Source organism: Desmodus rotundus, chromosome 9, assembly GCF_022682495.2.
Source record: "Desmodus rotundus isolate HL8 chromosome 9, HLdesRot8A.1, whole genome shotgun sequence".
NCBI classification, from domain to species: Eukaryota; Metazoa; Chordata; class Mammalia; order Chiroptera; family Phyllostomidae; genus Desmodus; species Desmodus rotundus.
The window spans coordinates 78,170,509-78,194,360 of record NC_071395.1 but is presented as its reverse complement, the minus strand read 5'-3'; the positions used below and the strand labels follow the sequence as shown (position 1 = coordinate 78,194,360).

At 48.2% G+C, this 23,852-nt stretch overlaps 1 protein-coding gene across 3 annotated transcripts in view; it reads right to left on the bottom strand.

The window, feature by feature from the left end:
* Window positions 1–5,533: 5,533 nt before the first annotated feature.
* Window positions 5,534–23,852, bottom strand: part of BLMH (bleomycin hydrolase) — a 48,287-nt gene continuing 29,968 nt past the window's right edge. For 2 of the 3 annotated variants that reach the window (XM_024564628.4, XM_024564629.3), the window contains exon 12: window positions 13,604–14,568. In XM_024564628.4, coding sequence (XP_024420396.1) covers window positions 14,417–14,568 — 152 coding nt within the window. In that variant the 3' untranslated portion in view covers window positions 13,604–14,416. Of the gene's footprint in view, window positions 5,665–13,603; window positions 14,569–23,852 lie in introns of those variants that run through there. The other variant, XM_053910661.1, reaches the window with a different exon arrangement.

Below are 23,852 nucleotides of genomic sequence, written 5' to 3'. Positions count from 1 at the left end.
TCCTGGGCTGGGGGGAGGGACCTCCTGGGCGCGCTTGCTGGGGGAGGGGGCTGCAGGGCGGAGGTAAGTGGAAAGGGGAGGCGGGGGCCGGGCTGGGGAGGTGAAGGACCCCTCCCCCAACACACACACACACACACACACACACACACACACACACACACACACTCCCTAGCAGAGTCGGTGCTCTGGGAAGAGAGAAAGCCTGGGGCGGTGAGGGGCTGGCAGCAGCCCAAGCAGAGCCAAGAACCCCAACTTTCCAGCTCTTGAACCTTGCAGGGGAAGGGGGCTGCTCCACAGCTGACAAGTGTCGTTCCTCCCCTACCAACTTGTGCTCCGTGTCACTTCCTCAGAGAGATTGGTCTTGACCACTGACACCCCATCACCCCCTTCCGAAAGAAACCTGCCCTATTTTTCTTCCTAGGACTTAACAGCACCTGGCACACTCCCTGTGCGAATCCGGCTCCACGGCTGCGGTCGTGAGCTCAGCCAGAGGCGCCTTGTTTAATTCCCCGACATCCTTACTGCCTCCAGCAGTGCTCCGCGGCGCCCAGCCCAGGGGCTGCCAGTAAATACTTGTGGAATGAATGAATGAATGAATGCATGCATGCTTTCCCACTTTGTGAACCAGCCACACTTCAAAGCAGTCAACAACAGATATACAGAGTGGAGCAAAAGTAAGTTTACGGTTGTTCGTAGGGAAAATAATTCAATGATGAATAAATAATACAAGAATAAACTCTCTGTTTCCCGTACTACAACTGCAAACCTACTTTTGCCCCACCCTGTATGGGTGGTGAGTTGCAAAAAACGTTCCTGCTGACGGCGTTGGGTAAGTGGACGAGTCACCACAGTATTTTAAATGTCCAAAGGGGTTCAACGGGAGCCTACTGTTTTGAACCATGTGAATGAATTACTTTGATAATTTTTTTACAAACTCAAGTTTAAAAAGGAAATTCCTGTTACATTGTCCTTTCAGTAATTTTCTTTTTTTACATTTGGAAAGAACGGTGCAGTGCTTGCCTTGGGACGGCCCTGAGGCTGTGATGGGCACCCACCTGTCCCCAGAGGAGGCAGGGACCTAGCAAAGCAGAAGGCAGAGAGGAAATTGCAATGAGAAGTTTGCAGTCCCCTTGCACTCGGAGGATCAGAGCCCAGAGAGTTGAACTCGCACCCAGCCGAGCTGAGCAGCTGTCTGCGAAGGCGAGGTTGGAACTACTCTGTCCTCGGGTGTAGGCCGGCTCCCCAACCTGGGAGGGATCAGTGTGAGGTTTTGGTGCCACCTAGACATCAGGGTGGCGATTGCAAGGGATGAGCACTCAGGCTCCTCTGGTGAGCCAGCTGGCAAACAAAGCCAGGCTGGAGACTCCTGGGCACGCTTGGGAAGTTCTGGCTAAGTCCTGGAGTGGCAGGGCCCACATCGGGAGGCTCCTCCTTTCAAATGAACACAGGCTGCCGCATCCCAGCTTCCACGTGGCCTTCACAAACGAATGTGTAAGTGCTGTCTAAAAATGGGGCTACTCAAAAGTAAGGTGTGGTTCCATGGGGGGGGGCACCAAAGGCAGGAAGGGGCACTGGGAGGGGGACCAAAGGCTGTGAGAGGCAATGGGGTGACTTCAGTCTTTGGTTAAAGCTCTTGTCTCCACCCAGTCTGCTCTCCACGCTGGCTCAACATGACTTTTTAACAGCATTCCACAGTCTCATGAACTGGTGACTCCTCCATTCCTGGTCTTCTTTCTAGACCCTAGTGCTCACTCCTGCCCAGCCACCCAGGGCCCCTGTTGGAACTGCCTTCTTCAGTGTGGGTGCCTGGAGGAGGGAAGTCCCACGAACCCGATTAAATCTCAGCTCTGAGCCAGTATTGTCTGTGTGGGGTTTTTCCCACACAAGGTGAGATCCTTGATCTCAGCCTGTATGGCCGTTGGGCCCCTTTTCTGTAAAACAGGCACTGTAAAAATGGTGGGCAGCACCTGCAGGGCTGGAGTGCAGGGGCTGACGTTGGCAATAACACCGAGTGTCCCCTTGTCTCCAGGGAGACTTCCCACCTAGCCTCTCTCCTCGGCCTTGGAGCACCTCAGGCCAGTCTTTTGCCCTCTTGCTCCCGGGCTGAGAGATGTGGTCAGAGAACGACATTGGGATTGCAGAGACTGGAGCTTTGCCTCATTCCTCACCGCCTCCTTTGCACAGTTCACACAAAATTGTCCCAGATGGTCCACCCTCTCTTTACTCCTCTGCTTTCTCTCCGTCTTGTCCCTGGGGGTGCCATCCACAGGCTCCACTTAGCCTCCGCCGCCCCACCTTCACCTCAGCAGTCCAGCCTCTCTCCTCCCTCAAGCCCACCCTCCCCTGTCTCACTTCCCCTGCACATCGCCCAACCGCCCTATCATTCTCCAGCACCCTGACCCCCTCCCTGGGAAGGTCCTCAGTCTGGCGCCTATTCTCACTGCCTGCTGGGCTCCACTCGACTGCTCATCCTCACCACCAAATCAGGGGGCTGGACAGGTGTCATCACCTACTGCCTGCAAAGGCAGCTTTTCCCAGCTCTCTGCCTCCACCGTAGCTCCTTCCTGACCTGAGCACCTACTCTGTGCCAGGCGCCCAGGAACACACAACCCCTGATGGCAGGAGTCAGGAGAGGGGCAGTGCTGCGCGTGGGAGGCAGAGGCACACAGAAGGACGTGCTCAGGGAAGGGGCCAATGGCTCAATCCACTTGGATTAGAGGTACGGGGTGGGGGGGCGGTGGCTGGAGGTAGGAGGGTGCCTTAGATGTGAGTACAGTTGTGAGGCGGAAGCACCAGCACAAAAGGGGAGAGACGGACGTCAGGAACCAGAAGACAGCCTTGAAGCTCACTGACTGGCTGGTGGGTGGGGGAGGTGGTAGAGCTAGCTGTCGAAGATGCCATGAACCTGGGTAACTGGGCGAAGACACGCGCCAGGAGATCGTGGCTCAGCAAGTATGTCTCTTTGTTGCACTAATTCTTGCCCAGAAGTAGCAGGGCCTCAGCTTGCTATGCGGCTGCAAACAGTCTTTTGCTTTGAGAGATAAAGAGCACATTTAATGCTTCTAACCCCACCCCTCGCCCCTGCCCTCTCCCCCTCACCACACACAAACACCACCACCAAGAAATCCCACTTCCTGGGTGTCTCAAGGCCCAGCACCATTCCCCTGTGGAGCCAGGCCAGGACTGTGTGAGTCCAAGCCTCTCCCTCCGGAAGCCCTGGACCTCTCTGTCTGTCCTGCCTCTGCTCTGTTTACACAATGATGCACGATGAGGCCACCGCATCTCGTGGGCTTTTCCTCAGCATTCCCAGTCCTTGGAGTGTCTTCCTGCTCCTTTCCTTCCAGGCATTCCCCTGCCTCGTATGGGAGGTGACAAACTCTTGGTGACTTCATTCCTGCTCATCCATGCGGGAAGTATGGCACGTCCAGGGCAGGGTTTGCTGCCCCTGTGAGCCCTGGGCTTGTCCCCACAGAGGTCTACGTGGGAGCCTCCATGTGGCAGGCCGTCTCTGGTCCAGATGACACAAGGCACAGGAAGTGGGAGGGAGAGCCCCTTTAGTGGTGCCAGGAGGGGGACCAGCTCGGGGTAGAGAGAGGGAGGGGAGGCTGGGTCAGGCTCTGCCCTGAGGAGCAAAGAAAACATTTGGACGTAGACCAGTTGTGTCTTTGGTCACCTTCTTTCCCATTCTTCATGATCCTACCACCTTTGCTAAACAAACCTTTCCCCCCGGATTTTGTAGGTATTGTGAGTACCCCAGGCTCCATCTGTAATATCTTTGAGCCAGGGTTTTTAAATTTTTATTTCCTTCCTACAGGATTCTTTCCCTGAACTGTAAATACCTTAGCTGGGCCACGTCCTGAAGGACAGCTGTTTGCACTTTCTGCCTAGGCAGAGCAGTGGAAGCCAGGAGAAGCACAGAGCACCAGGAAGGGCCTCCACGGCCCCGTGTACACGCACATCTGTTGTGGCCTGTTGACGTCTCCCAAATGCCCGCCTCCTGCAGGAGGCTCTGAGTTCCCAGGAGACCGGCTCTGCCTCTCTCCCTGTCTCAATGCCCGTCACTGGGTCAGCACGCAGCAGGCCCCACAAACACACATATTGGCAATGAATGGCTAAGGAAATGCCTTTTACTTTTAACAGACTCAGTGCCATAAAAACCAGAGCTCTGGGGACTGGTAGGCAGATCATGGCCTATCCAACAACGGCGTACCACACAGCTGTGAAAAAGCGTGAGGTGGTGTTGTCTGGGCTGATCTGGGGAGATTCACAAGATTTATTGTCAATTGAGAAAAAATAAAAACACAGAACAAGCTTTACTCCAGTGCGGGGAGGGGTAGAGACACTGCTGCGGGTGCTGCCCTCTCTCTAGGCGTACAGAAGAGACTGGGGATGGTAAGAGCCTTGGAGGGAAAGGATGTGAGCTGGGAGGGAGCCTGCTTTTTCGTCGTAAGCCCTTTTCTGCTCCATATGTATCTGCCATGAGGAGGTAATAATTTCATAAAACTTTTTCAGAAAAGCAATATATTTTTTTAAGTTATAAAAGTAAAAACCAAAATGGACACAGGAAGACATTCTAGGCCCCAAGTGTATCGCAAAGCAGGGAGGCGCTCTGAAGTTCTCAGGGGCGCAGCGCAGGCCCGTTTCCTTCCCAAACGGGGCCAAATGACTCAGCCTCCAATGTTTTACCTTGGAGAAGGAGGGAAATGTTTCCTCTCATTTGCTAGCAAGGGTGCCGTGAACCAAGAGGTGAAGTCCAGGGCTTTGCTCAGAGCCTGATCAAGAGGGAAACTTATTTTTCGAACACAAGGCCCCTGCTTCCAGCCCCTGACGTCCCCCTCTCCCTTGCAGCCCTACTGCCAGTTTTGTCTGGCGAGCCGGCCTGTAGTATACTCCCTCCTGCTGTTCCCCCTCCCCCCAGGAACTTCCAGATCACTTTGCGCCTCCACAAATAGGGAGGTTTTCCCGTAGGGAGGTTCCCCCCCCCCCGCCCCCCCCCCCCCCCCCCCCCCCCGCCAGTCTGTTTTTGGTAAGCTGACTGCCCTAGTCTTTGATGTTTGTGAACCTGACTAGTCTTTGACATTTGTGGTCCCTGTGGTTAGAAGTCAGTTTACAACCAGTCGCCACGTCTTGTCCTTCTCCGCTTCATGCCCTTTCGTAACTATCACTCCGCTAACTAGAAGATCTCGCTCATAGCAAGTCGCCTTCATTTTCCACTGGCCCGAGTATGTACATCTTATTTTCCCACCTAAATGGTAAGCTTCTGGAGAGGAGGGAATTATTTTCACCCTCAATACTGGTACGATACCGGGCATGTTGGAGGAGCTCTGTGTGAACAGGTTATTAATAAAATCTACTATTTTTTGAGCATCTACCAGGTACATTACTGCATTCTCTTTTGTTCTTTTTCCATCACATGGGTAATCGGCAGTGTCAATGCTTTGGCTGTATTTTGCTGTAAATGTTATTAAAAATAAGTGATAGATTTCCTCTTTTTCAAACTGTGAGTTCTCAAGTGTAATACATTTAAGTATGGTTTTCAGTACAAGTGTCACAGAGACCAAGGCCAGTGAGGTGCAGTGACTCGTCCCCCAGACACAGGCTCCGAGCCGCACAGTGGGCCAGTCTGCCGGAGTCCGAAGGCCCTGGGCTTCCCGCGGTGCTGGGCTGGTTTGAAACAAGAAAGGCACACGCAGTGAGAAAAGGGACAAACCTCTGTGGCTTCCCTCCCTCTTTGACCCCCCTGGTGCCGGTCACCTTCGCAAAATCTAGACCTTCCGCTAAGCATTGAAATAAGGTCACGGGGGCTTTGTTCTGGTTCTGCTCATCCCTGCTGAGCAAGGTATAGGGAAGCCGACTTTGGATCTATGTATAAACTTTTCATTGAGAATAGCTGTCAGAATATAGGGCATTTTCAATCAGTCCGCCAACTGTATTTACCATTTCTGTGTGAATAAAGTGGTGAGCAAGATAAAACCCCTGACAGTGAGGAGCAGACAGGGAGCATCAACTTCGGGGAAATACACATAAACATATAAATAAAGAAGGTAATTTCAGAAGGCGATAGTCACTGCCCTGGTTGGTGTGGCTCAGCGGGTTGGGCGTCATCCGGCAAAGTGAAAGCTCACTGTTTCGCTCCCCAGTCAGGGCACATGCCTGGGCTGCGGGCTGGGTCTCTGGCTGAGGGCGTGCAAGTGGCAACCAATCACACATCGGCGTCTCTTCCCTCTCTTTCTCCCTCCCTTCCCCTAGCTCTAAAAAACAAGTAAATAGAATCTTTTTTTTAAAAAGTGATAGGCCAGAAAGGTGGAAAAAAAAAAGACCTGGGCCAGGACAGAGAATGAGTGACAGGTGTGGAGGTGGCAGAGCTACCAGGAAAGACAGTGGCTTCTTAGATAAGGTGGTTAAGAATGCCCTGATGGTCCAGCCACGACCCAAATTTTGAGGAGCCAGCCAAGCAAAGTCCTGAGGGGAGAGTTGCGGGGAGAGGGGACAGCAAGGAGGCGGGGACAGGCCTGTCTGAGGGCCAAGCCGGTTGGCTGGAGCAGAGTGAACAGGAAGGTAAGTGAGGAAGTTGAGTGTGGGGAAGAGGGCGGGGGCCACCAGGGAGGAAACTGTGCTTCCCTCACTGAATGCGTCCCCCTCACTGAATGCATCCCAGTGGAACGTGAAGGACTTCTTGTCTGATTTGGAGACGTGTCCACGAGATAACCTGTGAGGTCCCAGCCAGGTGAGAGCAGGGAGGCTGCGGTGATTAGTCAAGTGCCCTCTGGGGCTTTGTACCCTACACCCACCCTGCCAGCTACCCTATCCTTCTGTACAGCAGCTGATTATAAAAAAAGAAAACAAAAACTGTCATGAGGTAGCCTGAGAGATGGCTTCAGAGCCCACTCCATCCACTTCAAGAGCAGCTACCAAACTAGAGTTTTTCTACAGAAGAGAGAAAACAAGTAGTATTCAAACTGTACCAAGAAAGACGAGCGCAGAAGGGCTTCCCACCTTCACACACTCCCGTTTCCAAAGAACAAACATTCATTCCCTCCCTCCCTTTCCCTTTGTGGGAGTGTGTAAAGGGCTTGGTGTTTCCAAGAGGAAACAAAACAACTCTGGCCCGTCTGTTGCCAGTTTTCAATCAATTGTATCATAGACTCCAGGGAGGAGCCATCAGCTTCCTGTTTCTGAACAACAAGATGTCCTAAATAGGAGAATGCTCATCTGGAGTCACTTAAAGGAAAATCCAACTTAGCCAACTGACGGTGGGCATAGCCAGGAACGATGCGCTCCCCCACCACACACCTGGAGGGATGGGAGTTAAAAAGCAAGTGCCCTGGCCCCGCCAACAGCAAACTGGAGTTAGGCTGTTCTTAAAGGGCAAGCCAGAGCAACCACACCCTGAAGGCGCGGCTCGTCATCAGGTCCTGGCTGCCTGGACGGGTAGTGCCAGCGTGACTCCACATGTCTCCAGAGGAGCCCTGGGGCTGGCGAGGGCTTTCCAGAGGTCAGAGTGTTATTCCAAAGAGTTTCAGGACAAGACAGTTCACATCTTCCCGTTTCTGAGCTCAACCGTCACCCAAATATTATTCTTCCCGTTCAGATCTCTGGCGAAAACTTCAACCCATTTCCCGTTATCTTCAGGAGAGAAGACATACCCAGTAGTTTTTGCTTCTCCCCACTGGATCCTAATTTTATGAGGGAAATAGCTTTTATTAAGTATTTGGTTATGAAAATTAGCTTTTCATATATCTCACATGTGGTTTAGGACTTTTGCATCTATGTTTATGGGTGAGATGTGCATGTTTGTTTGTTTTTTTTTCTGTTGCTATCCTTGTGAGGGTCATGCCAGCCTCACAAAATAACCCTTTATGCCATAAAAGAGTTCTTCGCATATTTCCTCTTGGGCTGATTGAGATTTCCCAGAGAAACACCCAATCTTCTGGGCATTAGAGTTCCGGAAGTCCACTATCGCAAAAAACGATCGTAATGCAAATACCCAATCCTCACCCTCAGCGAGGTTTCTGCCCTTCAGACGATAACCTTTTTCCCTCTCGAAAATAAATCTCGAGTTGGCTGATGAGCAGGGGAGGGAGTAACCTGGCTGCACAAAGTCGGGAGGGGCTCCAACAGACATTTAACCCTTCAGTGCCCCTCCCTTCACTCCCAATTTCCAGAGTAGGGCTACCTGGAGCTATCGTGTCTGAGCTTTTGGGGGATTATGCACTGTAAATTGGTTTATCACTGGCTCAGGATTCAACTACTTCAGCTCTGCTAAATCTTTCAACACCTCTACCTGCTTTCCAGCTCAGGGCTTCTCCTCTCCTGTTCTTGCCCAGCTGTGCATTTATCTTCTAAACAAATCCCCTTAGTGTCACTTTTGACAAAGTTCAGTGTCTCCTATTTTTCAGGTATCTGCATCTATAATTGTATCCTTTTAAATTTTTGTCTTTTCTTTAATCAGTCCTGCCAACGATCTGTTAATTTGCTTCATTTTTTAAAAAAGACCCAACATGTGGCTTTGTTGATCCTGTTTAATTTCTGCACACCTTTCTTATTGTTTTCTTTAAGTTCATTGGGCTGTTCTGAGTTCTTGAAATAGTTGCTTAGCTCTATTTTCAGTCTTACATTTAATGAATATAAGAAATAAAATTTCCTAATTTAGCTGTCCCTCTCATTTGGATACATAGTATTTTTATTTTTGTTCAGATTAAATTTTTTAAAAACGTTTACTGATTTTCAAGAGAGAGGAAGGAAATAGAAATATTGATGTGAGATAGAAACATTGATTGGTTGCCTACCATATGCACCCCAGCCAGGGATTGAACTCCCAACCTAGGTACGTGTCCTGACTGGGAATCAAACCCCCAGCCTTTTAGTGTACGGGACGATGCTCCAACTGAGCCACTTGTTGGACCTACGAGTTAATTTCTGAACATATATAGGTCTCCTAGTTAACTTTTAATTTTGGTTTCGAACTTAATTGCATTGTAGTTTGCACTGCATAAAAATCCTTGAAATTTGTTGCGATTCACTCTATTGCCCAGTATGGGGTCCGCTTTTGAAAAACTGCCGTGTGTTCAAAGGACTGTGCAGCTGTTAGATGCAGTGCTCCATACACGTCCGTTGTACCGAAATTGCTCAGTGGGTACATCTTTTATACACTCGCCTTTGAAACATGCTTTACCGATGATGCTATTACAGTGGTCCCATTTTTTCTCCCCTTAATCCCCCTCCGGCCTCTACCCCTCCCATCAGCATTCCCCCACCTTAGTTCATGTCCATGGGTCGTACATATAAGTTCTTTGGCTTCTACATTTCCCATACTATTCTTACCCTCCCCCTGTCTATTTTCTACTTATTATTTATGCTACTTATTCTCTGTACCTCTTCCAACTCTCTCCCCCTCCCACTCCCCCACTAATAACCCTCCATGTGATCTCCATTTCTGTGGTTCTGTTCCTGTTCTAGTTGTTTGCTTAGTTTTTGTTTTTGTTTTAGGTTCGGTTATTAATAACTGTGAGTTTGTTGTCATTTTACTGTTCATATTTTCGATCATTTTTTCTTACATAAGTCCCTTTAACATTTTATATAAGGGCTTAGTGATGATGAACTCCTTTAACTTGACCTTAGCTGGGAAGCACTTTATCTGCCCTTCCATTCTAAATGAAAGCTTTGCTGAATAGAGTAATCTTGGATGTAGGTCCTTGCCTTTCATGACTTTAAATACCTCTTTCCAGCCCCTTCTTGCCTGCAAGTTTTCTTTTGAGAAATCAGCTGATAGCCTTATGGGGACTTCTTTGTAGGTAACTCTCTCTTTTTCTCTTGCTGCTTTTAAGATTCTCTCCTTCTATTTAATCTTGGGTAATGTAATTATGATGTGCCTTAGTGTGTTCCTCCCTGGGTCCAACTTCTCTGGGACTCTCTGGGCTTCCTGGATGTCCTGGAAGTCTATTTCCTTTGCCAGATTAGGAAAGGTCTCCTTCATTATGTTTTCAAATAAATTTTCAATTTCTTGCTCTTCCTCTTCTCCTTCTGGCACCCTTAGGATTCAGATGTTGGAACATTTAAAGTTGTCCTGAAGGTTCCTAAGCCTCTCCTCATTTTTTGGAATTCTTGTTTCTTCATTCTTTTCTGGTTAAATATTTCTTTCTTCCTTCTGGTCCACACCATTGATTTGACACCCAGTTTCTTTCACTTCACTGTTGGTTCCCTGTATATTTTCCTTTATTTCACTTTTTATAGCCTTCACTTTTTCTTCTATTTTGCAACCATACTCAACCAATTCTGTGAGCATCCTGATTACCACTGTTTGAACTCTGCATCTCATAGGTTGGCTATCTCTTCATTGCTTAGTTATATTTTTTCTGGCGCTTTGATCTGTTCTTTCATTTGGGCCATTTTTTTGGTCTCAGTGCACCTGTTATGTAGTAAGGGGTGGAGCCTTAGGTATTTGCCAGGGCAGGGCAACTCATGTGGCTGCGTTGTGGCAATGCATGTGGGGGAGGGGTCCGAGGGAACAAAGCCGCTTTCTTGGCTCTCGGCAGCTTTCTGTCACTGCCCCCACTACCCAAAAGCAAAGTGGGCCCTTCTGGTGCTGATTCCCGGGTGGGTGGGTTTGTGTACGTTGTAGGACCCTGTGGGTCTCTCCAATGAACTCTCTTGTGAGTCTGGGAGTCTCTCCCACCACCACAACCCCCATAAGTTTTTTCAGTTGGAGGTTTTGGGGCTTTATTTCCCCGCGCTGGAACCCTGGATTGCATGGTCTGTCTTGATCCTGTTGTTCCTCCTGGTTTATCTGTACGCAAATGTGGGACCACCTGGTCTACCAGCCGCCACCTTGCTGTGAGTCCTCTCCGCCCCAGCTGCCCGTCTCTGCCCCTCCTACCTGCCTGGATGAATGTTTCTTCTTTAACTCCTCGGTTGTCAGACTTCCATATGGTTCAATTTTCTGGCAGTTCTGGTTAATTTTTGTTTTTAAATTTATTTGTCTTTTTGATTGTGTGAGGAGGCAAAGTGTGTCTACCTACACCTCTATCTTGGCTGGAAGCTCTTCCAGAACGCCTTAAATTTCAAACTGAAGAAAGCTCAAACACTGAGATTCAAACGTGGAAGAGAAGCAAGAAGCAGGGAGCAGGTGAGGGAAGATGGGCTCAAGAAGTAGCAGAAAGTTCGGCTAACGATGATCGAGAGAATCGTTGTTAGTATCAGACCATCAGCTCCACACTGACCGAAGTCCAGCTCAACATGCAAGATTTCTAATACAGATTAAGAGTATTGGAATATTTTGCTGATGAGGCATCGCTTGAACTAAAACTGTAGGTGCATCTACCCAGTTGTAGTATCATTTCAGGAGGCTGTCTCCTTCCCCCGTCTTCGCTCCATTGGCCTGCCTGGGTTCAGTTCCGTATTCTGCCCAGTCTCAACGTGCTCTCTCAAGGCCGCACCCTTCTATACTCACCTTCCCGATCTTTCAACAACTGAGATGCTAAAATCTTCCATTATGATAATTAAATTACTTATTTTTCCACGTAGTTGTTTTTGTTTTATGTATTCTGAGGTAACGTTAGTGGATACATACTAAGTATCTTTATATTTTTTCTGGAGAATCAAATAAACATATAATTATGTAGTGATCATCTCTAGTAATGCTTTTCAGTTGAAAGCTTATGTCCAGGGCCACTGTGTTGTACAACTCAAAGGCGGCCGTGAATAACATACCCTAGAATTAGTCTGTTGGGTTTTCAGAGTGGTCTTAATTTTGCCGGTTATTAGTATAGTTACACCGGATTTAATTTGGTTATTTTACGTTAATACATCTTTATCATCCTTCATTCTACCCTCAATTGCTGATGTCTCTTCTCAGCTTATGGCTGAATCTCTTTTAAAAACCCAGTTTGACATTTTAGCTTTTTTCTGAAACATACAACCCGCTCATACACACACACACACACACACATGCACACATTCAGTATTTATTGACACATTTAGATTATTTCTACCACCTTATTTTGGGCACTCTTATTTGTCCTGCATTTTTCTCTCTCTCCCCTACCTCGTCTTTCTATGCATTGATCTTGCTTGGAAACGACATCCTCTATTTTTCAGTAGTTAATCTAGAAAATTTTAGCACATATAATAAACATACCAAAGTCAAAATTTTATCAATATACTTATTTTCTTCCTGAATGACATAAGGCCATTAGAATGTTTATTCCAATCATCTCCCTCCCTAATTATCTATTTTCACGTTTTAATTTTATCTTGTTCTGAACTCTGCAGGACTCACCCAGTCACTTTGTTTAGAGGACACATGCATTTATCACTTTCTTTCCAGACCATATGGGATCGTTTCCCTTTTGTTTGGGCAAGTCATTATTTTGGGGCCCAAATTATGAGAAAATTTATTTAGAAAGTCAGAGGTAGAAAGAGTGAGCCATAGAAAAAATAGGCTCAGGAAACAAGTTACCTTGGAGCTTAGGGGGGAGCGCAGGAGAGGGGGAGAGGGAAAGGGAGGCAGAAGTGGTGGTTGGTGGGCGGAGAAGCCTTGAGAGAGGAGAGCAGGAGAGGTTTGGTTTAGGGGGTGGAAGGAGCGTGCCCTGGGGAAAGCAGAGGGTGGGGAAAGGCATGGGTGTGCCCCACAGAGAGCCTGCCAACAGTTTTTGAAAATGTCTTTTATTTCATCCTTGTTCTTGACAATTCCACTGAGTATAGAGTTCTAGGTTCACAGTCAACTTTTCATAGCACTTCGAAGATATATTTCATTGTCTTCTGGCTTACATAGTTCTTGATGAGAACTTAGTTATCAATTTAATTGTCTTTTCTTTGGAGGTAATCTGTCTTTTCTTCCTGGATGCTTCTAAGATGTGTTCTAAGGTTTTGCCACAAGTGTCTAGCACGACTTACTTCGCCTGCTTGGGACAGGATTACTAGAGTAGGTTAACGCTTCGATTAAAGGCCGAGCCTTTAAGTACTGTTATCTTGGAAAGTGCTGTTAGACCACACGCCCTGCCGTGATTGAGAAGGTTCTTGGACAGTCAGAAAGGTATGGGGCTCAGGCATCGATGGAAATATTGATTAGGGAGCTACGCTTACTTGCTTTCAACGAAAGAAGGCCCAGTCTCAGTAAAATACATAATCTCCAGCACATTCTGAGGCTGAACCCTTCTGCCCTTGTGGGGACCCTGGGTCTGGGTGCAGTGGCTGTCCTGGCTGGGTGGCTCAGCTGGCTGGAGTGTTGTCCTGAACACCGAAAGGCTGCAGACTTGATTCCCAGTTCGGACGCCTAAGGGAGGCAACAGATGTTTTTCTCTCTCTGGCCCTCTCTGAAACCAAAGAAAACAAAAAAAAAAACCGAGCACACATATCCTCGGGTGAGGATTAAAAATGGTCAATTGGCAGGGACACGTGCCCTCTTGATTACAGTGCTTGGAAGCTCTGCTGCAGCCGGCGAGGATCAGCACAGGGTGGGAACGACCACGTCCCAGAGATAAGCCGAAGCAGGAAAGCCCTGAACCATCTGGCTCTTTTTTCACTTTGCAGAACATGAGTCACCTGGTTGTCTTCCTTTGTAGCTAAATAAAGAAACACTTCTTAGATCAAATAAGCCACTTACTCTCATTTAGTAAAGTGTTTTATTTAAAAGCTTCTCAGCACCATCTAGTTGTCAGAAAGAATGGGTATCACCTTTTCCTGCCCACCCAACTCCCAATTCCAGAGGCAGAAGTTACCCCGTTTGGCCAGAGTGCCTCCTAATAATAATTCAGATCATGATAAGGTTTTGGCTGTTCTCTCACCCAAGTTTCTCTAAGTCTCTACTTAACCCCAATTCAAGCAGAGCTGTGCTCCCCACCAGTTCAGAACGACAGGAAGGAACCAGGTTGGAACTGAACAACCTCCTACTCCTGGGCTGTGAGAGGCACATGAAATCACCTGGAAAAAACCGAATTCGGTGACTGCCATTTAGGAAGGACAGCGGACTGCCGGGCAGCATGCAGCCTGGAGAGCTCAAATCTTAGGGCGACCCTCCCCCAGCGCTACTCTGCAAACAAGGAGCGTTAGGTCCGCTTTCTCTCCATAGTCCTCGGTTGCTCATCCCCTCCTGTCGCATTGAAACAGACCCCGAACCACACCTTTTTGACAGAGTTGAGACAAACGATTACAGCTGATTAAAACGCTAAGAGATCCTGAGCTGTTGGAGGTGAGGAGAATGGATAATGTGACCTGATCTTTCCCTTTTATTTTCTTTAAGAATATTTTGTTTCGACATATAGCACACTTCCCCAAGAGGTTCCTGGAGGAGAAATCCAAGAGTCTGACTGTGTCCTGTGGGAACACACAGTCGCATGTGTAACTTTGGCTTCAGTTTCTGGATCTGTCCTTTGCAGCGACTTCAGGTTCCACGGGAGGAGGAAAGAACTGGAGGCTATCACTTGGCCAAAGCCCCCATGGGGTCCCAGGCTGGCAGGACAATGGCTTCCTGCTCGAACACAGCTAGCACCTCTTCAGGGACATGCTTCCTGTCCACCACCACTTCGTAGACATACTCAGAAAACCACTCATCGGTTATGCACAGGTACCCTGGAGGGGGGAACGGAAGCCTCGTGAGTCCAGAGGGCAAGGGTCGAAGAGCATAAACCCTATTGGCTATTAAGAAGCCTTTTACCAACCTAGTATTTGTACATGTTTTTTACTTTCTCATCTATAATTCCACTTAATCTAGGTCTTATTAGCAGTTCTGTGAAGCAGACAGGACAGGCACGGCTACACTTTTACCAATCAGATATCTGGGGCTCAGAGTAACCAAGCAACGTGCCCGGTCACACAGGCGAGGTCCAGAGCTGGGCCCAAGGCTGTTAGCAGACCCTGTGCTGTCGCACTGTCCAGGCTGCCTCACTGAAGGTACGAGTGTACAAGAAGGTAGGTGGAAATGCTTCTTGTTCATACAGCCACGCTGAGGGGATTAATCTCTAGGGTCAGAAGGACAAGCACACCAGTTCCATTCTTACCCTACCCACCTGCTCAGCATCACTGGCTGTTCGCCTTCCTTCCTCTCTATCCTAGAACAGCCAGCTAGCTGCCATGGGAGCCCTGAGGGGGCCAGGTCACCGTTCCCAAGTAGACACTCATTGGCAGATGATACCATGTGGATCAAATGAAAACACAGGCCTTGCTTTATGAGGAGGAAACCTTCCGTAAGGGGCAGGCAGAACGGGAAGACAGACAGCTGCTCCCCTCTCTTCCCCAATTTATGGATCTCTCCAGGGGGCAGGACTGCAGAGACACAGCGAGCTACTGTCCCAGGCTGAGAGCTCAGCTGAGAGAAAGAGGGTGGTGTCGTTAGGTGTCCTTCCTAGAGAGCTGCCTGTTGCTCTCAGAAGATCAACCTGTATCTCAGGCCCTGCTACAACACAGATTCCCCTTCAAGAACAAACTTCCAACAAACTTGACTGGGGCGGGGGGTAAGTGCTTCACCTGAGACTCCAGTGTGAGTGCTAAAACAAGACTGGCCCCTGGCTGGTGTGGCTCATTGGTTGAGCACCAGCCTGTGAACCAAAGGGTCACCAGTTCAATTCCCAATCTAAGGCACATGCCTGGGTTGCGGGCCAGGTCCCTAGTAGGGGGCATGTGAGAAGCAACCACATATTGATGTTTCTCTCCCTCTCTTTCTTCCTCCTTCCCCTTTCTCTAAAACCAAATAAATAAAATCTTTAAAAAAAAAAAAACAAGGCTGGGCCAGGGAGCGAGCCTGGAGCACGAGCGCGCACATACACGGGGCACCGCACACCCGAGGACTCGCAGAACTGCCGGTCAGCACCACCACCACCTCACCCTGTCTGGCACCCACTGCACACCAGCCATGGGCCACGTTCTCTGAGAGTGTTTGTGCACATCGAGGGCTGTGCTGTGTCATCGCCAGGACCGAGGGAAAGGGAGAAGATGTGGGTCCTCCTCGGAAGGGGTCCCCTGGCGCAGCAGTCTCAAACCTCTCGGCCCCGGGGCCGAGACTGTGCGTGGAGAACCAAAAAGCTGTTTATGCGGGTTGTAAGTTCTGACGTTTACCATAATAAAACTTACAACAGAAAGCTTAAAATGTTAATGCATATAAATAAGAATTAAAAAACATAAAAGCACGAATATAAACAATGTATTTTTAGGAAAAAATAATTATATCTTCCAAAACAAAATAAACTTTGGTTAGAAAAGTGGTATTGTTTTACAATTTAACGTCTGGCTTCACGGAAGACAGCTGAATTCTAGTATCTGCCTTCTGTGTTCAGTCCGTTGCAAGCTGTTGTTCTGGCTGAAGCAGACAGAGAAAACCTGACCTCAGACAGACATTTGCTGGGGAACGGAAGACCCCGCAGACCCCCTAAAAGGGTCCCAGGGATCCGCAGGGGTCCTCAGGCCACACTCGGAGACCTGCTGCTCTAAAAGCAAGACCGTTTTAAATAATTAAAAGCAACATAATGGTGAGTCTAATTTTGTAAGCTAAGTGGTGTGACAGAGGACATTCTTTAACCTGACAACACAACCGCTGTGCTGGGGTCATCTATGCCCGGTCCTGCGCCTCACCTCCGACAGGGGGCAAAGCCTGCTCACCCCACCGCGGCCCGGCACGCTCACCCTCAAAAGAAAATGCCCTGGAGAAGTGCGCAAGGGCTCTGGCCCAGCCAGGCCAGGGGGTGCCGCCTCGTCCCGACGCTCCTTCTCCCAGGAGGAGACACAGGGAAGGAGAGCGCAAACACTGCGGCCACTGCCGTCTGTAGTTTGTCTCGATCATACATTCCAGAGTCCCTGGCTTTGCTGCGTCGGGTCAGTCAGTGCCTGGCCCTTACTGACTGCCACCTACAGCACTGCCACTGAGGTCCAGCAACCAAAGCCCGGTCACCTGAAGGGCCGACCAGCACCACTTCTTGCTGCATCCTAGGAAACGCAGTATCTGCCTTCCCAAAAAGGAACTTCCAGTGGGCAGGAGACCAGGTTACTAAACACGACACCATTTGAGACATTAGTCATCCCTCCCTTTACTGCAATGCAGGCTGAATAAACCCCTGGAGCGGCACCGGACAGCCGGGCAGGTGAAGGACGGAGGCAGCCTCATGCAATAAAGTCCTGTGTCCTTATGACAATACTATCGTCCCAGAATCAAATGAGTCTTCAAAGAATGCACAGAGAAAACGGACAATAAGTACATCTACACATCTTGTTCCAAAAGCAGATCAGATTAAGCCCTCACAAATTAAAACTCCTATCGATCGCAACCCACCCTGTCGGTGTCCCTGCCAAGAGGACCTGCCGTGATCGTCTCTCTCTTCAGGATATGAGATCTTTGGGGCCCACAAACACCCCACAGTCTTGGGGGCTGCAGAGTAATTGCACTCCGAGTAGATAATGAGCTTGTGGCTGCTGTAACAGTTGATGCTGCGTGTCTTGGAGTTTGACTGAGAAGATTGGGATCAGTATGTCTGGCACCCAAGGGAGCGGCAAAGCACCCACTCAGGCAGCCAGAGCGTGGCCGTTTTGATTTGAGGAAAGTTGCAGCTTCTAAGCCCTCTGGCCGTTAGATACAGATGTTCCCTAAGGAAAAAGGGAAAGAAAAGGAAAAAAATCTGCTGCACGGACCCCAAGGTTACATTTAGGGAAACAAAGAGGTAGATGGATAAAGAAAGTCAGCTTTAGGAACTAAGGCGAAATTAAATTTTGTTTCAACTTTAATGTCTTGTTTACCCACAATGAGAAAGAAACCAAATGAGCACACAGACCCCCCAAGAAACTGGCCGGTTTCTGTATTCGTTCCGAGAAAGGGAGCTATCGGTGTCTGTGAAAGGAGCTCCAGAGCGTTAGGCCAAGTTCACGCAACGACAGAACAGCTTCCAACGGGTTAGTTCAAGGGAAACTTTAGCCTTGGGAACCCTGCAGATTTCCTTTCTTCCTCGGGGACGCCTTTTTCTAACGGCCGGAGGCCTTAAGGGCCACTTTACCAGAGAAAACAAGTTTTCTGAAATCCTACCAGAGATCTACACCTAGACGAAGGTGAGAAGTATATTAGCATGTATGAACTAGATACATGTTGCATTTTTTTCTGACTTTGTTCCATGAAGCACTTCGCCTCACCAACAAGCTATTTGTGGTTAATTTTTGCTGCTGTTTTTAAAAAAGGGTGCGATAAAATCAAGCCGCCTGCCCCGCTCTGACGGGCCTGCCTGGCAGCGGGGACTGAGGGAAGCCCGTCTCCTGAGGCCTCATGAGTCACTGCCACTCCCTCCTTCACGGCCGTGGTATCTCCAGTTTGAAGAGACGGTTCCAGAAAAGTAAGCAAAAACCTTGCTGACTCTTGTCTCACATTTCAAACTTCCCAATAAAGAGTGAGAAACCACGCCACAGAGCATTAGTCATTTGAAATGAATTGTGAGGAGTATGTAGTAATGAGAAAATGGGAAAAAATGACAAAAGTTCAGTACATAAAAATGGTATATCCTATATTATTACAACTCTGTTACAAACAGATATACGGGGGGAAATCATGACAAAATGGTAATTTTATATCATAGGGTAGGTGACCCCCCCTGAATTTCTGAAATGTTATATTGTTTTTTCTGAGTCCTTAGAGATTACCCAGATAATTCATGCTCATTATAAAATACTTTGAAAATACAGGAGAAGGAGAACGATGAGGAGCAGGAGGAAGGGGTGGATGGGAGGAGCAGGACAAACACACATTCTGACGCGGCCCACGACTCCGCCACCTTGGGGCAGATACGCCCTCTTCCAGTTTTACATACACCTGGGATAGTTTCTACCTACAGATCGCGTACACTTAATAAAAACAGGATATCACACATGCTCTTGTGTTACAGAGCACTAAACAGCCAGTTTTCCAATACTGCTCTTTTCATACCAATACAAAACAGCACGTCTATTTACGTGACAATGTGGACGTGCTGAATCGCGTGGATAAACTGAATGTATCCAATCACTCGGATGCTGCTGGAAACTAGGCCGCCCGTTCATGCTTAGGAACAGCACTGCGCTAAGTATTTTTGTAACTAAATCTTTGTTACATCCTTAATTACCGGGGTATCTTTCAATTTCCTAATATCCTCATCAGTACTTGGTATATATAATTACAACATTCTCGTTGGGTCCAACCTCAACTTGTGTATATATGTCTGCTTGCTATTTACAGTTTTCTTTTGTAAAATGCTTGCTTGGGACCTCTGCCTGTTTTTAACTGGTGTGTTTGCCTTTTTCATAGTAATCATTAATAGTGAACTAAATATTTATAAGTTACAACAATGGTTGCAAACATTTTCCCCATTATATAATTTCCCTTCTAATTTAGTTTATGACATTTTCTAGTCTACTAAAACTTTTTTTTTATGAAGTCAAGCTTATCAGTCTTTTCCTTTCTGGCTTCCAAATTTGGAATTAGGTAAATATTTTTCTGCTACTACAATGAAAAATAAATAAGAAAAAAGTAGGCTAAGCAGTAAGAAAACATTAGAAATACAGTGTGAATGAAAAACTCATCCTTCACTAAGGCCCTGACACAGTCCAGTCCCAATTGGGAACATACGCAATGTTAGCGGATGACTAAGTAGTGACAATCAATCCATCAGCCCCTTCTGCAGGGACCCACTGTGTCACCGCAGAGCATGCCCTACTCTGCGCATTTACGTAGAGCAGCGGTGTTCAACCTGTGTGCTGCAAGAATTTTTAAAACACGCAACGCCTGTCACTAAACAGTCAGCCAGTGTGCTGTGGCACACGCGTATTTTAAAAATTGTTGCAGTCCACCGGCTCAAAATCGCTGACATAGAGAGTAGGTTGCAACTGTGCAAAATAACACAATCCCTGTAGAATGGAATTTGGCAATATCTAGAAAAATTTCAAATACATATATTTACCCTTTTCACCAAGTAGTGCCATTTTGGGACTTCACCCTGCAGACACATAGCACTGGCATGTGCACAACATGAATTATACCTTGTTTATTTCTGCACAAGAATAACTAATATTTATTTAGCTCTTACTGTGTGCCAGGCACTATTTCTGTTTTTAAGACTTTATTTACTTATTTTTAGAGAGAGGGGAAGGGAGGGAGAAAGAGAGAAACATCAACATGTGGTTGCCTCTAGTGCACCCCCTACTGGGGACCCGGCTCGCAACCCAGGCATGTGCCCTGACTGGGAACTGAACTGGAGACCCTTTGGTTCACAGGCCAGCACTCGATCCACTGAGCCACATCAGCCAGGGCTATTTAGTTCTTACTGTGTGTTAGGCACTATTCTAAGCATTGTACATATATTAATTCACTGTAATATTGTTTGGATCAGCAAAAGACTGGAAACAACCCAAGTTCTGTTAGTACAGGAACTGGTTAAATAAACCATGGTACATCCAGACAATGGAAGGTAATGAAGATGCACTGATGTGGAAACATACTGATAAGGAAATTCCAAGACGTGTTGCTAAGCAAAGCGAGGAGAAGAAGATGCAGAGCAGGGTAAAAGATACGTTATCCCTGGTGCACTAACAAACTCTGGGAAGATTAAGAGAGACAAACAGGAATGGTTACCTCAAAGAAGAGGAGGGGAAGTGACAGAGATGGAAACAAGATTCCTCTTTATACATTTTTTGTATTTTGATTTTAGAACAATGTAATTTTATTATTTACTAAACGAATTATACTTTAGAAAGCAAACAAACACACTTCCCCATAAAAATCTGTGGGGAGGTGACGCTTCCCAATACAATTTCACATCTGCTGTCCTTGCTTTGATTTTAATCCTCGCAACATTGTTACCAGTCAGGCAGGGCTGGCACGAGCTGTCTGAAGTCCTGCAGCCAAAGCTAAAGCCCACACTGAAATCCAGGTCTTCCTCCAATAGAGCACTCAACAGCAGAGGCCGAGAGTTAACGACTTCAGCGACAGATAACAGCATGTAACCTGGCTTAGGCGCCTAGCTGCTTGGAACCAGTTTCCTCTGCCCACATCAACAGTCGTGAGTCCAGTGTTTGTAGGGCCCACTTATGAGGTCTTTTGTATCTTTAAATCAAAGAGATGCCATGTATTCTAAGTGCATGCATTTAGAAGAATGGAGAACAGCATGGGTTGGATGTTAACTCCCTCCCCCCGGAAAAAAAAACCCCACAACCAGAGGATGGGAACCAAAATCACCACTTTTGAGCCCTGGCTGGTGTAGCTCAGTGGATTGAGTGCCGGTTCGATTCCCAGTCAGGGCACATGCCTGGGTTGTGGGCCAGGTCCCCAGTGCAGGGGCGCACGAGAGGCAACCACACATTGATGTGTTTCTCCCTCTCTTTCTCCTTCCCCTCTTTGTAAAAACAAACAAACAAACATTTTTAAAAAGATGACCACTTACGAGACAGACATTTGGACAGTGATCTGAGAAGAGGGCTCTTTTTCCTCCGGAGTAAATACCTAAGTACGTGGAGAGAACACATTCATGCTTCTGACCCTTTTGCTGATGAGAAGGGTTACCCTTGTAGCTGGTGTTAACTGTGTCTCCTTCAAAAACGAAAATTAGAGAAGATACCATTTCCCTGATAAATCTACGAGGAAAAAGGCAGAGTGCAAAGCGTGGTAGGGAAAGAGAGCTGTTTTGGTTTGTGGGCTGTATTTGCTAAAACCATCAAACCACAACGAAGTTCAGTCAGCAGAAGCCCACACTTCCTGAGGAAGTGTCCTCTGCCATGGAGTCCAGAAGCAGCCCGTCCACCTGTGGGCTGAGGAGAGAGGGGAACTCTCCAGCCCCGCACCCGCGAGTGCGACCCAGGCACGCCTGAGAGTACACGGTTCTGTCAGGGTCTTGCTGCAGGACAGGGGAGGAGAATTTAGGTGTCATGCAAGGCTCTGTTTTCTGGCAGAAATTCAATGCCTTCTGACATCCCAGCTCCCACTACTCCTGTGTCAGGCACAGCCTGCTTTTGGATCATTCCTCCAGAGCTCCGAGGATGGCAGGCCACATTACTTCTTGGCCTTACCCCGCAGACACCACTTCCGTGGCCAGCCTGCCACTTCCTCTCCACAACAAAAGACACAACCCCACCATCTTTCCAGAACTCCACGCACCACTGGCGAATGGCTAAGGAAGGAGCCTTCACATTTCCAGTCGCTTACCATCTCCCTTGCAGTTCATCCCTTATATTATTTCATACTTATCCTTGTGTTTATGCTTTACATACCCGTTCTTATAATGCATTACTAACACCTATGGGGCAAGATTTACAGCCGCGATGGTCCCAGTTTCCACTGCCCCCTGCCCCAACATTTGCAGGAATTAAGTACAAAACATCGCTCATGTGGCACAATAGGACCGTTGGGGTTCCACCTCCACCCCTCTGAAAATTTCCAAAAACTGCCTTAAAATCCAACCCCAAAGCCTTCTCCTTGACTCATTTTTTGACTGCTCCGCTGTAGAGCTATTTACCACAAGCGCCCCCTGCCACCCTCTAGTCCCTCGGCTCCCAGCTCCTCACCTGTCCCAACAACCTCGGCTTTAATGTCTCCCTGCTGTCTCCCACTCAGGAGCGCTCCCTGGTCCTTCCTCCCTCTGTCATCCGCCTTCTTGGAGAAATCACCTCTTCTTTCGCTCCCCTCAGTACCTTCCAGCCTGAGGAGCACACCACAGATGTCACCGTGCCACATCACAGCCCCCTCCAAGTCCCCTGCCTCCGTCCCGGGTAGGAAGTGTAAACCCCCGGGGTCGGAGACAGTCGTTTCACCAGGGTCCGTGCATGGTTCCCCGCACCCCAACAATAAATGTGAGGGGCGGCTAACGCTAACGGTTTCCCTCAGCACTCGGGTTAGCTGCCTCCTCCACTGCTCTCATGAAACTGAGCTCACAGGACAAGTCACCCCCCCAGGACAACGCTGATGCGGCGCAATGGTTGCACGGGGGTCCTGAATTCTTAAAGAGACGCAAAGCTGGAACCAGGGGTAAGTTAGACGGCCCTCCTCTAGAAAGGAAAGGCTAAGGAGCCTGCGTCCTTGTTCTCCCGCCATCATCTGCCTCCAGGTGACACGAACAGTGACAATGACGGCCGACATGTCTGAGCGTCACTTCTGCGCCTGGCGCAGCTCTCCCAACAACTGAGGTGGCACAGGTATTATCTCCACTTTATAGCTGGGCACACTAAGGCTTAGATAGGTTCAATGTCATGACCAGGGCCACACAGATGAAAGGGGGGACTGCCAGGACGCGTACTGAGGAAGCCTGGCTCCAGGTTCTGAGCTTCAAAACCTCTCTCCTCAAACCAATGCGAGCATAGCCGGGAACAACCTGGTGAAAACGAGATCCTCTCCACAGGAGAAAGCAAATGTACACACAAAAATCTCTATTAAATGAGGGGCTCTCTCCCTGAAACTGAGGCCTGGCCTAGGGCCTCTGTCCCCAGTCTGTCCCCTCTCACCACCAGCAGCCCTCTCCTAGTCACGCAGTTTGACAAGAAAGCAGCAGTCAATCCGAGAGCACACGCTTCCTGTTCTATTCAAATGCACTATTTTTGTCCCCACCACACAGGCCCCCTGGTTAATAAAAACGGAGGATGAGAAGGCCCTCTGCAAGAACGCAGATACCCGCGTCGGACGGCAGCAGCACTTTGCCCAAGCCTGCAGACAGGAAAACCCTGAGGTGACATAACAAATTTGTATCTTGCCCTTTTCTACGAAATCAGAAGCCTCTGCTTTTAGCTCAGATAATTTTCTCTTGTTTCAGCAAGTTCAGCTCACTATTGCCTATAATTTATATTATTTGTGCTAGAAACCCAAAACTGAATCTCAAACAGATCTGTAAATAATCAGTTATCTGTAAGTAATATATGGGGTGGGCCAACAA